The sequence below is a fragment of the Cervus elaphus genome, chromosome 23 (assembly GCF_910594005.1).
Source record: "Cervus elaphus chromosome 23, mCerEla1.1, whole genome shotgun sequence".
In the NCBI taxonomy this organism is placed as follows: Eukaryota; Metazoa; Chordata; class Mammalia; order Artiodactyla; family Cervidae; genus Cervus; species Cervus elaphus.
The window spans coordinates 16,647,559-16,663,850 of NC_057837.1; the positions used below are offsets into that span (position 1 = coordinate 16,647,559).

At 43.9% G+C, this 16,292-nt stretch overlaps 1 protein-coding gene and 1 long non-coding RNA gene across 3 annotated transcripts in view; one reads left to right on the plus strand and one right to left on the minus strand.

Annotated features, from left to right (window-relative positions):
• ECHDC3 (enoyl-CoA hydratase domain containing 3) overlaps positions 1–2,072 on the plus strand; it is a 34,466-nt gene extending 32,394 nt beyond the window's left edge. The window contains exon 5 of the mRNA XM_043883347.1: positions 1,730–2,072. Coding sequence (XP_043739282.1) covers positions 1,730–1,835 — 106 coding nt within the window. The 3' untranslated portion in view covers positions 1,836–2,072. The remainder of the gene's footprint in view (positions 1–1,729) is intronic.
• The window catches only part of LOC122681350, a 37,228-nt gene that overhangs the window by 13,682 nt on the left and 7,254 nt on the right, over positions 1–16,292 (minus strand). The window contains exons 3-4 of one of the 2 annotated variants that reach the window (XR_006336945.1): positions 12,435–12,547; positions 9,119–9,348 (exon numbers count right to left, since the gene is read on the minus strand). This is a non-coding gene — a long non-coding RNA (uncharacterized LOC122681350). Of the gene's footprint in view, positions 1–9,118; positions 9,349–12,434; positions 12,548–16,292 lie in introns of those variants that run through there. The other variant, XR_006336946.1, reaches the window with a different exon arrangement.

Genomic DNA, 16,292 nt, shown 5'->3' on the forward strand with positions numbered 1-16,292 from the left:
GCAAAGGACAAGAAATGATTTCTAGGACTTCCCTGGCAATCCAGTGGTTAAGACTCAGTGCTTCCTTTGTAGGGAGCACAGACAGGTTCAATCCCTGGTCAGGAAACTAGATGCCCTACGCTGCAATTAAGAGTTCACATGCCACAACTAAAGATCATGACACCACAGTGAAGATTGAGGATGCCGAGTGCTGCAACTAAGATCCGGTGTGACCAAATAAAAAAAAAATTTTAAAGAAATAATTTCTCAGGTTTATGACATTCAGACCCTTTGTGTGGTTTGTTAGGTTTCTTGTCCATTACTAAATGTTACTTAGGTACTTGGAATGAAATTGCCGACATTGGAGGGAATAAACTAGTGTGTCCTAATAGAGAGAGAAGAGTCTGGGAGGCGGAGTGCTAGGGTGTCACCTTGCTTATGATGATAAACTGAATCCCACATCCCAGCTCTGCTGCTTTAGAGCTGTGAGATCTGAGAAATCCATTTCTGCATCTGTGCAGTGCAGGAGTGGGGAAGTGGAAATCATCTTTAATTCAAATGCCCTGTGGATCTAAGGGAGGAGAGAGCCTTTCCCTACAGTCTCTAGAAGATATGATTATGTTTGCTTCCACGTATCTCAAGGATTAGTCACTAGATTTGCCCAAAGCAATACTCCCCAGAATGGTTAATTAAGCAGGGATTCTGAATGTTTTAAGTTTATTTTAGTAAGAATATTTTGAAAACCTGATGAAAGATATGACATTTGTATCTGAGCAAAGTAAAGGACATGCTCCTATACACACCGAATGCTGTCTAGAATCACAGGGAACTGACAACCCAGGTGAAGGACTCTCAAGAGAAAAGAATGAAAAAGAAATTATGATGAACTTCAAATCTTTGAATTCAGCTCTGGCTGCTATAGGCTTCTCAGTCTTTTTAAAACAGTCAAAGAAAACCAAAGTGCAGGTCTAAATTTAAAACTAACCTAAGAGAATCTTTTACAGAAAATGAAAATTGCTCATCACTGAAAAAGCTTCAAGAACAAGAAAATCTCACTTTTCACAGAATTCCAGGCCCAAGGGAGGAATGAAAAATTAAAGGCATTAATATTTATCACAGCCAGAGAAGGAAAACCTGCAGGAAATGATGAGTGAGGCTGCAGCAGCAATTATAACCCAAGACAGGAAACTAAAACAGGAGGCTTATCTCATTAGTTAATTTGAATGCAACACCGCAGGGGGGCATTTTGGCCTGTGGCCTCAAAGAAACCTTTAATCCTTCCATAGAAAGAGTATTCAGAGATCATCTGGAGAGTTATTAATGGTCTTTCAAACCTCTTCTCTTTACCCTCTCCCTTTTGGAAAACATAGAAGAAATCTGGTTAGGTTAAGTGAGCATTTTAAATTTCAACTCCTAGAACATTATGTTAAATATTCATTTTGAAATCATGTTACATAGAACCAGCCCATGGGCTAAAGTACAGATGTGTTGGACAGAAGAGAAGAAGCAGTGCCTGGGGGTCCAGCAGGATCATGAGGTTCATGCTCACTGCTGCTTTGGCTTCCCAGGGATGCCTCCAGGTCAGAGGTTACCCAACACCCAGGGCAGGCACTCCCACATTCTGCAAAGTCACAGGCACCACTCCGGCTGTGTTTACAGGCTCCCTAGTCATCAGTGGGAAGGGCATCCTGCAGAATGACTCTGGGGACAAAACATGAAATGCAATAACCTGTGTGTTCTTCTCTTTCAGGTCAGTGCTTTTTGCAAGCGTTTGCAAGCAGCACCAGAGCCCCCATGTCCTTAGTCTCTGCAGACTGTTTGCCTCAAATCCCAACAGTGATTTTTTTGAATACTGATTCGGGTCCTAATATTCCTTCATAATCCTCCCAACAGACCACATCTCTCTCTGAGGTAATCAAAGTCCTTGTCATTGCTGGATTTCCTGACTGCCTTTTGTTTTTGCGGAGGCGGAGGCATACCACATGGCATGCGAGATCTTATTTCTCTGACCAGGGATCGAGCCCCTTTCCCCTGAAGTGGAATTGCAGAGTCCTAACCACTAGACCTGGAGAAGGCAATGGCAACCCACTCCAGTACTCTTGCCTGGAGAATCCCATGGACGGAGGAGTCTGGTAGGCTACAGTCCATGGGGTCACTAAGAGTCAGACACGACTGAGCAACTTCATTTTCACTTTTCACTTTCATTCATTGGAGAAGAAAATGGCAACCCACTCCAGTGTTCTTGCCTGGAGAATCCCAGGGACAGAGGAGCCTGTTGGGCTGCCGTCTATGGGGTCGCACAGAGTCAGACACGACTGACGTGACTTAGCAGCAGCAGCAGTAGCAGCTACCACTAGCCCACCAGGGAAGTCCCTGGATTCCTTTCTGATGCCCACTTCTCTACTCCCTGCACCCCAGCCCACCTGCCTCCATGCTGTGTCCAGAGTGCTCTGAGCTCACTCCTACCTCAGGACCTTTGCACACACTGCTCCCATGCATAGAGAGCTCTTTCTGAATCCCCCAGTATCTGCAAGGCTCACCCTCACTTCTTCAGGTCTCTGTTCATGTTACCTCATCAGAGAGGACTTCCCAGCCACACTGCCTAAAATAACAGCACTTCTTTGTGCCTCCCTTAACCTTCTTTACTTTCCTTCATAGCACACATCATTCCCTGACATTCCTATAGATCCTCTGGGTTTGAATGGGGATTTTTCTCTTGTTCCCTAATCATATCCCTAAGACTTAGAATGTATCTGACAAATAATAGACATTCAATAAATATTTTTTGAATGAATGCTATTGGTTATTCTGCCTGCTTGGGTGGATAATGATATCAACTATTTTCTTTTTGATAGTGAAATGTCATATATACAAAAATGCACATAATGCATATGTACAATTTAAAGAATAAGTGCACATCCATGTGCTTCCACGAAGTGTACCAGTGATATCTTCTAAAGTGACAACATAGATTTTCTGTCAAGTTTAAGTACTAAATTCTTTTCCATTATCAGTCAGTTAGAATTCTCTTTGACATAAATAGCAGAAAGGCTGACTCAGAGTGACTTAAACAATAAGGAAATTTATCATATAAAGTCCCAATTTTAAAAATTCATAGACAGATACATGTACCCCGATGTTCATAGCAGCACTATTCACAATAGACAAGACATGAAAGCAATGTAAATGTCCATCCACAGAGAATGGATGAAGAAAATGTGGTACATATATACAATGGAATATTACTCAGCCATAAAAAAGAATGAACTAATACCACCATTTGCAGCCATATGGCTGAACCTAGAGATTATTATGCAAAGTGAAGTAAGTCAGAAAGAGAAAGACAAATACCATATGATATATCACTTATATGTGGGATCTAAAATATAACACAAATGAACCCATCTATGAAGCAGAAACGAACTCACAGACATAGAGAACAAAACTCGTGGGCGGCAAGGAAGGGGAGGATAGGGGAGGGATGGATTGGGTTTCTGGGGTTTGTAGAAGCAAACTATTGTATGTGGAATGAATAAACAACAGGTTCTACTTGTATAGCACAGGGAACTATAGTCAATATACTGTGATAAACCATAACAGAAAAGAATATGAAAAAGAATATATATGCGTGTGTGTGTGTGTATATATATATTTGCACAGCTGAATCACTGTGCTGTACAGCAGAAGTTGACACAACATTGTAAATCAACTGTACTTCAATAAAATAAATTTTTTTTAAAAAAGAACTCAGGGACTGGAAAGGCAGTGATGCAAGCTGGGATGGTGTTCACAAATGTCCACTGTACCCTTTCACCAAAGTGCTCCCGACCCATGTAGGTCAGAGCCAACACAGTGGCTCACCAATGACGCTCCGATTATACCTCAGTGTGACAGGAATGGATGACAACCTGAAGGAATGACACTTCTAAACTATCTGTTACCGAAACACCAGTCTGTGTACCCAATGCACAGTGAGGTCAAACGACACCAAAGCGTCAGAGTTTGGAGCAGAGAAAGGTTTACTGTAGGGCCACACAAGGAGATGGATGGCTCAAGCCCCCCCAAACCCCAAAGTCCCTGGGAACTCTCAGCAAAGCCCTTTTCTAGGGAAGGGGAGTGAGGGGCGAGTGAGTTGTTGCAAACATTTTGGTGGCAGAGCCTGTGTTCCTGAGGTCAGGTCATGGTCAAGGAATGATGCTCCTACAAACCTCCACCAAGTGAATATTATTCTCTGTTCTGACAAGAAAGGACACAGTCCCCAGGAAGAACCGTCACCCTCTGAGGTCCAATCCTGGCTGAGAGGCGCAGATCTCAGCTGGTGGCTCCCTCAGGGCCAGGTCTCCAGACCCGGTCCAGCCATCATCCCTGAGAAAAAACAGGCATGCGGGATGCAACCAGTGCTCAGGCTCCTCAGGCTGCCTGTAAGGCAGGTGAAGGAAGGGCAGGTTCCGCAGACGGTGACCCAGGCAGACGGCCGCTGCCGTCAGAGGTGGGGGAGAGGGTCACCTCAAGGCCTGGGCCTGGCCAGTGGGTGGCAGCTGATGAGGGCTCTGGAGCCTGCGGGACACGGCCCCCAACCTGTTTCCTGGGCCCCTCAGTTCATCTGCCGACCTGAGGCCAGATGAGCTGGAGGGCCCCTGGGAGAGGCCCAGGATCCGCCTCTTACCTCACTCTTCCGCCTGATGACCACCACTTCCCCGACCACCACTCCAATGACCCTTTGCTGAGCTGGACCGCTCACGGTAGCTCACTGACTGTTGCTTGCTTGGGGGAGGGGCCATTACGGTGCTGACCAATGGCTGAGCGAGACCACTAACGGTCGCTCATTGACAGTTGGTTGCTTGGGGGAGGGGCCCACTCTGGTGCCAGACCAATGACAGGACTACTAATGGTCCCTGCCCCGCCCCCAGCCTGCCTCCAAACTGCCCAGCTGTTGTCTGGTAATGGGTTGGGGGAGATGGTGCAGAGCGACCCAGATGACTAGGTAGCACTGTACTACATATCCAGTGGACAATGTTTAGGAAGATAAAAGGATATTTAATGGATTTTGAAGAGATTCTATCAAAACATGAACTATAATAGTGAGGACAATAAAGAGGTAAGTCTCAGGTCTCCCAAATGATACCAACTAAATGAGCAGCTGTTAGCTATAATTATCAGAATTATAGTGTGATGAGAAGTCATACTTTCCACAATTTGGGGAAATTTCTATCTCTTACAGACCTATTATTAAAAAGAAAATTATAACAATTTAATGAACCAAGTGAATTTTTTTCCATAAAAAAACAATAAGTAGTTTCCTCCAAGTTGAAAAATTAAAAAGGGGAACTTAGGTCTCAGGTCACTGTATTTCTCGCTTCTAGTAAGTAGGTTGGAGCAAGAGATTTAACAAATATTTACTGAGAACCTAAGTCTTTTTTTCAGCTTGAATGTCCCTGATGGCGTTTTGAGCAAGGAGGCAATGGCTAGCATGACCAACAGTTCTGCACATGGAAAATCAAGGCACTAAGTAGTGAAATAACTCACTTTTGGGGAAAGAATTGAGCCCACTCAACAGGAAAACCTCCAATACTGGCCCATGTTCAGTTATGTTTTGATGTTGGTTGTTTTTTCTTTTTAATTAATTAGTTAATTTGGCAGGTCTTAGTTGTGGCATGGGAAGTCTTTAATTGTGGCATTCGACCTCTTTAGAGGTGGCATGAGGAATCTAGTTCCCTGACCAGGGATTGAACCTGGGCCACCTGCACTGGGAGTTTGAAGTCTTAGCCACTGGACCACAAGGAAGTCTCTGTTGATTGTTTTAAGGGACTAAAGTAAAAAAAAAAGAGAGGAATCAATATTTGAGAATGAGTAAGACATAGGACTCCACTTGGGGATGCCACATTGAGGATTTTGTTCAATTTTTTAACTCAGTTCTGTATCCCACAGTCCATATCTTTATTTCTTTTTGATTTTTTCCTTCTTTATCCAGGGAAGCCTTAAGAGTAGAAATAGCTGGCGGTCCCTGAAGTGATATAATCTGAAGGCCACCTAGGAAAGGCCTTTACTCCAAATGCTTTCTCCACCGTTGTCATGAAATTCTACCAATGGAGATCACTGGGGGAGGAACAGATATTGTGCCATCTTCAGGGGTCCCCCACTACATTGCACATATTCCTGGGAGACATGATAAGACCCTGGGTGGTCAAGGCCTGAGTCATGAGAAACAAGTTAGGCAGTTGTGCAAGGGATGGGTGAGCGAGGGAGCTGAAGCTGGGAGCAGAGGTTGAATGGGTTGTTTACTACTATCTTAATCCAGCCTGACCTACAATTGTCTGCACTTCTCCTCCACCCCCTGAGCCCCAGAGCCTTCCTCCCTAATCTAGAACAGTGCACTTTAGCTCTTGTCATTTCAGAGCAGTCCTTCAGGCTCCAGGCTGGGCCTCCCTCTCCTGGGCCTTGTGCCTGCTCAGTTAGGCTGATGTAGAGACAACTACGCCGCCAGACAAAATGTTTCAAGCACTATAAAAAGAGAAAGAGAGATGGCAGTTGTTTAAAAAAAGAGAAAAAATAGAATTACCATATGATCCAATAATCCCACTCCTAGGTATGTAGCCAAAAAAAAGAAAAACTATAACTTGAAAAGATACATGCATCCCAGTGATCAGAGCAGCACTGTTTACAATAGCCAAGACATGGAAACAAACCTAAATGTCCATCCAGAGATGAATGGATCAAGAAAATGTGGTGTATATATACCCATAGAATATTATTCAGCCATAAAAAAGAAAGAAATAATGCCATTTTCCATTTGGACCTAGAGATCATCATACTAAGTGAAGTAACTCAGAGAAAAACAAATATCATATGATAGCACTTATATGTAGAGTCTAAACTGTGATGCAAATGAACTAATTTACAGGACAGAAACAGACTCACAGACACAGAAAACAAGCTTACAGTTACAAAAATTTGGGGGGGGTGATAAATTAGGAGTATGGGATTAACAGATACACAGTACTATACATAAAACAGATAAACAAACAAGGACCAACTGTATAGCACAGGGAATTATATTCAATATCTTATAATAAACTATACTGGAAAATGATCTGAAAAATAATATTGTTGTTGCTATTCAGTCACTCAGTCGTGTCCGACTCTTGGTGACCCCATGGACTGTTAGCACATCAGGCTTCCCTCTCCTTCACTATCTCTTTGAGTTTGCTCAAATTCATGTCCATTGAATTGGTGATGCCATCCTATCATCTCATCCTCTTTTGTCCCCTTCTCTTCCTGCCCTCACTCTTTCCCAGCATCAGGGTCTTTTCCAATGAGTTGGTTCTTTGCACCAGGTGGCCACAGTATTGGAGCTTCAGCTTCAGCATCAGTCCTTCCAATGAATATTCAGTGTTGATTTCCCTTAGGATTGGTATATATATCAATCCAATATATGTATATATAGCAATCCTACTCTCTAGTTTTATATATACAGATCTCCAAATCAGTTTGCTATACACCAGAAACTAACAAAATATTGTATATCAACTATACTTCAATTTAAAGAAAGAAATATATATATTTAAGGCAAAAACAAAAAAGAGAGGAGGAGATGGGAGTTTTGGGGGGACACACAGGAAATCTCCATGAAGAAGCAGCACTCAAGCTGTGAGCTTCAAGGACCAGCAAGATCTTTAAGGAGCCAGGATGAGAGCAAACTGGCAGATGGGGGTGCAGGTCAGGAAGAATTCAGGCCACAGAAGCAGCAAGGATCCAGTGAAGAGGGAATTTGGGGGCGGGAAGCATATGATGATGAATTTGGGAATGCAGCTGAGAAGGCAGTCCTAAGCTTGGCATGTGTGAGCAGGAACCTTTATCGGCAACAGTCACACCTCACCAACTGGGGCTTCACTCAGACTTGTCTGCTTATTAGCCACAAAAGAACTGAGTCATTATTACAGTAGATCCCCAAGTTCTGTTGCATCAAGCTTGGTGGTTCAGTTCCACTTGTGAAAAAAGAAAAAAGGAGACCATTCAATGGCTTCATAATGAGTAAGTGACTTCAGCATTTTTTTTTAATACGACTTTATTTATTTGACTATGCTAGGTCTTTGTTGCTGTGAGGGCTTTTCTCTAGTTGCAGAGAGTAAGGGCTACTCTCTAGTTTTGGCGCATGAGCTTCTCATTGCAGCAGCTTCTCTTGTTGTGGAGCACAGTCTCTAGAGTGTTCGGGCTTCAGTGGTTGTGGCACATGGGCTCAGTAGTTATGGCTCCTGGGTTCTAGAGCACAGGCTCGGTAGTTGTGGCACATGGGTTTAGCTGTACCACGGCATGTGGGATCTTCCTGGACCAGGGATTGAACCTGTGTCTCCTGCAATGGCCAGTGGATTCTTTACCACTTAGCCATCAAGGAAGCCCCTGATCTCAACATCTTGACATGAGCGGCAGGTGCCATTCTGATCTCCCGTGAAAAAAATGTGTGGACATGTGCCTCATGAGCCAAACCAGGGGAGAAGGGTGGGTCTCTGATGTTTGGGGGTATTTGATGAGCCCCAGGCCTTCCGCCTCCACCCCTCATCCATGGTCTCCTCCCAGTTTGTTTCTTAAGGGAACTGGGTCATCACTTCACATTCTTGAATTGGCTGCCAAGAAGGCTCTGTCCCCGCAGGACAGCGTACGCTGCTCCTGGAGGCAAGCCCTGGTGAAATGGAAGGGCTTCAGATAGCAAACCGTGCCCAGGAGATAGTGATCAGACCCCAGGGGGTGGTGGGCCCACAGGCTGGCGCTGAAATGACACACAGCCTTGGCACGCATGGATCCTGCAGTTCTAGTTACTAGATACTTTTTTACTTATTTAAAGATGTCCAGGCAATGCCACTCCCACCCTTCACTGGGCCAGAGGACAAATGCTTTATTTTTTAAAATACATTTAAATAGCCTTTTATCCCTCTATTCCAATGCTTATGGCTTTCTTCAACTGTCTGAAAGCAATTTTGCCAAAAATCATAGTGTGTTTTTCTACTACTGCCTTATTGTAATAATTTGTTATATAGTCACTTAGTCATGTCTGACTCTTTGTGACCCCATGAACTGTAGCCCACCAGGCTCCTCTGTCTATGGGATTTTCCAGGCAAGAATACTGGAGTGGGTTGCCATTTCTTTCTCCAGGGGATCTTCCCAACCCAGGGATGGAACCTGAGTCTCCTGCATTGCAGGCAGATTCTTTACCACTGAGCTACCCCTATTGTAAAAACACCCTGCTTTTATAATCACTCTACCTGCTGGGCAGTGTCCCTGAATTTGCAAAGGTCTTTTATTGAAGAAAACTACAGATGGGGGAGCAGAAACCATATCCTTCTGCAGGTTTTCTGGAAGCCTCAGTTTCTTCTTCTGAAAATGGAATATAAAATGTCATCTAATTAATGAATTGGTATCTGAAAAGTATTTTGAGGTTGAGGTATAAAAACTGCTATAAGACCAGAGCTGCAGATATAGCTTAAGCTGCAGACATAGTCTTATATGTAACTTGAATATTCTTAATGCACCAGAGGAGCTTACAATTTAAGTACATCTTTTAGTAAATGCATTTATGAAAGGAAAAATTATGTGGCCCTCTTAGAAATGTCTCAGACATTTGGAATTTCTTAATAGGACACTTTAATACAATATGAATCAGAGTGGCTTGTTATCTGTCATGCTCTCTGCTGATGAAATCAGACAGCCTTACGAGTATATTGCATTTAGCTCTAGAGTCAGACCTCAATTGCTTCAACGATTCAATTTATGAATCTAGGCAGGCCTGTTCCTCTTCAGAGCTCATAAGTACATTGTCCCAGGAGATGAAGGGAAGGGAAAGTCAATGAAAATTAAGTTAATTTTGCTGTATTTTTAGTAAATGTGGGAAATGAGCTGATGGAAGACAAAACTCAAAACCTATCACGGAGACATTTGTGTTATCAATTAACCCTGCTACTCTCAAACAGCTGTTGGAAAATGGGGATGTCTAGATTCCCTGTTGGGAGTAATTATTCTCCTACCATAATACAGGTCTTGCAGGGTGGACCATCTGTCCTGCCCAGGTTGGGGCGGGGGGTGGTCAGTAGGAAGTAGACTGAGTCTCCTCTATGACCAGCTCTGCCCCTCACCTACAGGGTCTTGAGTCTGTTTCTGTGACCCCTGTCAGTCGGGCTAAGGGATTCCAAATAAAACCAAAGGAAGATGTGATGATGGCTGAAACAATGAAGTCTAGGCACATTGTGGGTAAGTCTACAGGTAAGTCCGTAGCCTTAACTCCTTGTAGCTTCTGCGGTTTTGCTTGAATGAAGACTTTGGTCTGTGTTGGAGGAGATGCTGCTTTAAGTACATTATCCTTACTCATGGAATTATTGTTTTAGATTTATTTGATTTGTGAAAGCACAGAATCTTTTCACAAGTCTGTAGTAGTACTTTGTACTTGGCATTCAGTAATTGTGGAATGCTTTGGGAAAATGTTTTGGTGCATTCCATCGAAATAATGGATTTTTATGTAGTTCTCAACCTTTAGTTGAAACACAATTTCTATTTTTTGCCATCCCCATAGCCTTCCCATAGTATTTCCTCAGCTGATTCCACTCAGATGAATATTTAATAAGATGAGATTTCTATATTTCTAATGAGATTTCCCCATTTCTAAAGTCTATGACTATTCCTGAAACTCTTATTAAAAAAAGTTTATATTTTCCCCCAACAGTAATTTAATAACCTTGAAAATCGTCAACAGTATGAGCACAAATCCCTTAATTGGCTTTATAGAGAGAAAATACATGGAAAAAGTACTGCTATACCCAGTCAACACAGACTCAGGAACAGCAGCTCTGGTGCAAAGCAGAGAGCAGTGGATTAGAATGGCCACTTTGCCACTTACTACTCGAGTGAGATTGAACAAAGTCACCGAACGCTTCTGAGCCTCAGTTATTCCCATCTATAAAATGGGAATAATCACACCTTCTAAAAAGATTGAATGTGAGTGAATGAGTTTTGTTAACCATGAAATGGTATAAGGATGTAAGGGTTATTATTATTTACACTCCTGAAATGAGAGCAAGAGAGGCTCCAGACCTTTTTTTTTTTTTTTTTGGCCGTGCCACACGGCTTGCAGGATCTTAGCTCCCTGGGTCTCCTGGTAGTGGAAACTCAGAGTTCTAACCGCTGGACCACCAAGGAATTCCCTCCAGGTCTTTTAAAGTGTTTAAGAAAGAAGGTCAGGATCTGAGAGATGATGAGCCCAAAAGACAAGGGCCAAACATTTGGCATGATAAACACACGTTGCTGGTCCTATGAAGATGCTAGCTTCTATGAAGAACAGGCACTTCGTGCCCCAGGTCAATTCTTGTTCATGAAGATTCTATAATCTAAGCATCTCCCTGGCCTCCAACTTCTTGAGGTCACTGTTTCACTTAATATCAAAATGAAATGCAGTCACAACAGCTGAATCTAGAACATTTTTGTCTTTTTCTCTAAAATATCTGAGAGCACAGGGGTCTTCTTTCTCCTAGTCACCAACTTCCCTGCTGTCCTCTGACACCACTACTCCCAGCCCTGCTTTAGCCATCCTTGCTGTCCTGAAATCATGGAATATGACCCCTTCTGTTTCCCTAAAGCACTGCCGATGTTACACAGCTTGGGAGCAGCAGAGAGAATTACCACATGACGTGCAAACACTTCAGATTCAATGTTGGATGTTGCTCCCCTAAGTTCCATCACCTCCCACATACAGAATGTCTACATACACATCTCTCTGGTTTTCTCCCATGTTTATAGCTAGCACTCCTCAACCCCATTCCTCTAGACTCTTACATTTCTTTCTTCAAGACCCCTACTCCCTTCTTGAGATACCAGTGAATTACTCCTGTTTCTGTACCATGCAGAATGATTTAACTTTTTTTTTGGTCTATATTTCTCCCAACTCAAGCATCCTAAGGAGAGAGCCTTACCTTTCACAACCCAGTAGGGATGACAGATGAATGAATGAATTTAAGTTTAATGAGATGCCTGACAGACAACTCAAAACATGACTCCTGACTACACAGAGGAGGCACCAGCTTGTTCAACAAAGTGGATAATGCCCAGAGGTGAAGACTGTTCAAGTCATGGTCTCAGAAGTCATATTTGAGGCCAGGGTGATGACTGTCTTTGCCCAAAGAGAAAAGAGTGAACTCTGCTACAGACTCAACTCTGGGAAAAAATACTTCTATTTAATGGATGGTCCAAGCTGCTAGATGCTTGTAAGCTGGGATAAGAACTCAAAAAGACAGCTTCCAAACATTCGTGGCAACAGAACCCGGACAGCCAGGGTTTAGGAAGCAAATGGAGGTGAAATGGACAAGGCAGTAAATATGTTTGGGCTGCTGCATTCTTACATGAATCATTTTCAAAGCTAGTAAGCATTTTAAGAAAAAGAACTCTATGCCTGTAACTTGTTTACAGAAGATTCTCACCTTGTTAGGGTGTGAGCATGGAATGGTTCCATCGTTATCAGCATCCGTCCCCAGCTGCTCTCCGCTGAGTTCCCATTTCCCACAGAGTAGCAGGACATCGGTGATCAGATTGGCTAGATTGGAAAAGTTGCCTAATGTTTTTGATTATTAGACCAGTCTCATTTTTGTATTTAAGATTCAATTCTAATTATTAAACAATGTTGACAACAAAGAAAATAGCAGGTGTTGATGAAGATGTGGAGAAACTAAAACCCTCAGACAGACATCGCGGGTCAGAATCTACAATAGTGCAGACACTGTGGAAAACAGTATAGTGGCTCCAGGAAAAAGTAAACATGGACACACCATACCATTCAGAAATTCCACTCCTGGGTATACACCCCAAATCATTGAAAGCAGGAACTCAATTTTTTGCACCCAAGTTCACTGCAGCATTATTCACAATAGCCCAAATGTGAAAACAACCTAAGCATCCATCCACAGAAGTGAAGTGAGAGTCATTCAGTCGCATCTGACTCTTTGCGACCCCAGGGACTGTAGCCGGCCAGGCTCCTCTATCCATGGGATTTTCCAGGCAAGAATACTGGAGTGGGTTGCCATTCCCTTCTCCAGGGGATCTTCCCAACCCAGGGACCGAACTCAGGTCTCCCGCATTGTAGACGGATTCTTTACCATCTGAGTCACTAGGGAAGTCCCTAGAAGAATGTCCCACAGAAGGATGGATTTTAAAAAAGTGTAGTCTATACACACAGTGGGGCTTCTCAGGTGTCACAGTGGCAGTATTCTCCTGCTAATGCAGGAGACTCAGGTTCGATCCCTGGGTCAGGAAGATGCCCTGGAGAAGGAAATGGCACTCACACCATCTTGCCTGGGAAATTTCATGGATAGAGAAGCCTGGCGGGCTTCAGTCTATGGGGTCAAAAAGAGTCAGACACATACATACAATGGATTATTACCAAACTGTAAAAAGGATGGATGTGAGAGTTGGACTGTGAAGAAAGCTGAGCGCCGAAAAATTGATGCTTTTGAACTATGGTGTTGGAGAAGACTCTTGAGAGTCCCTTGGACTGCAAGGAGATCCAACCAGTCCATCATAAAGGAGATAAGTCCTGGGTGTTCATTGGAAGGACTGATGCTGAAGCTGAAACTCCAATACTTTGGCCACCTCATGTGAAAAGTTGACTCGTTGGAAAGGACCCTGATGCTGGGAGGGATTGGGGGCAGGAGGAGAAGGGGACGACAGAGGATGAGATGGCTGGATGGCATTACCGACTTGATGGGCATGAGTTTGAGTAAACTCCGGGAGTTTGTGATGGACAGGGAGGCCTGGCGTGTTGCGATTCACAGGGTCGCAAAGAGTCAGACACGACTGAGCAACTAAACTGAACTGATAAAAAGGAAGGAAATTCTAGTCCATGCTATGACATGTGTGAACTTGAAAATGTGTTAAATGAAAGAAGCCAGACACAAAAAGACAGGTACTATGTGATTTCATTTATGTGAGGTCCCTAGAGTCATCACAATCATAGAGGCAGCAAGCAGAGTGTTGGGTGCCTGGGGTGTGGACTGGGGAATGAGAGGGAAAGATTAATGGGGACAGAGGTCCCGTCTGGGATGATGGAAAAGTCCTGCAGACGGACAATGGTGATGGTTGCACAACATTGTGAGTGTACTTAATGGCACTGAACTGTACACCACCACAATCAAAACGGTAAATTTTATGTGCATCTTACCACAATGTTTTAAATTTTTTAAAAAAGATTCAGTCCTAGGCATTCCATCTGAAATTCAGTTGCTGGCCCTTTGCCCGCTTTTCCCACCAGCAGCTTGCTGGTTCTGCCCCGTCAGTAAATGTATTCCCTCTTATGGAGCCCCAGGAACTGAGGGGTCCCCTTCAAAAACCTGGATGGACTTGAAGAGTGGGGTGGTTAGAGCTCCCCATCTTCCCTCCGGCCTACTGTTCATGCAGCCCTTTAATCCCGATGGAAAGGACCACCCTGAAATCTCCACCTGGGCAAGTAACAAGCCTTTTATGGCTGCTCCCAAACTTCAGAGGTGAGGACACACTGTGCCTTGCTCCTGGGCTCCTAGAATGCTTGCTAAGACCTTCTTACCCTGCTAAGCATCTTGTGGCCCGGGGACAGCTACAGGGTCACCCCAGCAAGAGTCCAGTTTCCCTGTTTTGCTGTACTCCAGTCTTCATAAGTGACTGTCTTAAGACTCTCCCCAGACTTGGCTTCAGGGATTAAAGGTACCTCATCCCTCATCCTCTCTGTGGCAGGCAGAATTCTAAACTGGCCCCCAAGATTCCAGCCCCTTGAAGCATGAGTGGAGCCTGTAGATATGCTGGGATGTCACCTCTGTGATTATGCCACATTTTATGGCAAAAGGGATTCTGTGGATGTAAAGTCCCTCATCAGTCAACGTGGAGAGAATTAGAAAGGAGATGGTCTGGGGAGGACAGAGAGGGAATATATTCCGCCCCTGCCTCCAGTCCCCTATGGGGGACAGGGACCAGCTTCCCACAGTGAATACTAACTGCACCTCCACAAAGCTTAGGACCCGCAAGCCCCTTGGTTTGGAAATGGGGTTGAGAGTGTGGATGTCAGAAGGGCCAGTTCAGCAGCGTCAATTGTCAATAAGTCTTCAGGAGGGGCTTAGTTCCTAGTGACTTCAACTGGGAGTGTAAGAGATAATAAGTATTCTGGCTCTCAGGGCAATTTTAGGACAAAAGGGGGAAAAAAATCTCACATTTTATCACACAGTGAATGGGAGCATTTGGTGTAATTTCCTTTTTCTCTTCCTATTGTGACTCTCTGTAGAGAGAATACTTTAAATCCTATTTAACAATTTTGAAATTGAAGTAAAATATTTTTAAGCTTATCAAAGAACTGCCAGTTTGATTTTCCCCATCCTTTCCTCCACCAATATCGCCACTTGGGAATACAATTGAGACCCAGTGTCGGAGCGCCTGGTCACATCCAGATGGTCCTGAAGGAATCGAGTTATTGAATCTGTAAAGCTGGGGACAGACCTGGACCGCACTGTCCGGCTAAGTGGTCAACGACCCTGCTTGGTGATTCCTCTAACTCTCTGACTGTAACACTAGGCACATCTTGCTCCCTTGAAATCAGAGAATCAACATCCTTAAGTTAAGGGTCACTTCAAAGAAGAAGTTATGGCTTGGTCACAGTGGAATTGTATAAAAATACATCAGCCCTCAAACTTAGAAACTGGGTGCAATGAAATCCTTTCACTGAAATTGTTTTAGGAGAATTCAACTTAGCAGAAGGTAACACAAGCTACAAATGTTAAGTATTCCAATGCACTGGTACTTATCTCTCCTTCCAAATGTCCCTGACACAAACAGGATCGGGTCTCACTGGGTCCTGGCTCAGAGACCCACCCGAGGCCAGTTTCAGCCATATTCAAATCTCCTGAGAATAAGGTTCACTCCAAAAGCATTCCTGAGGAGTGGAGGCATTAGTGAAGTTTGAGGGGAGATGGAGAGGATTAAAAGACACTGCATAGGAAACTTCTATAAGGCTCTCCTATCCCCCGGCTCCCCAGACACCCACGGGTTCCTGGAGTCATTTCCAAAACCGTGTTGGCTTTGCATACTCCATCTGCAAACCGAAAGCTAGCCAGATAACAGGAGAAGCAAACAAAGTTGTCCTTGGCCAAATTTAGACCAACCATGAGTCCTCAGGCTTATCTCTGGGGCGGTGGATACCATTCACCTTACCATTGTTTTATTTACAGAATCACTTCTACTCTATTTGGGGATTAATAGACAGATGGTGACCAACTTGTTTCTCATTGGAGTCTCATCTGTATCCCCCAAACCCTCCTGGACCA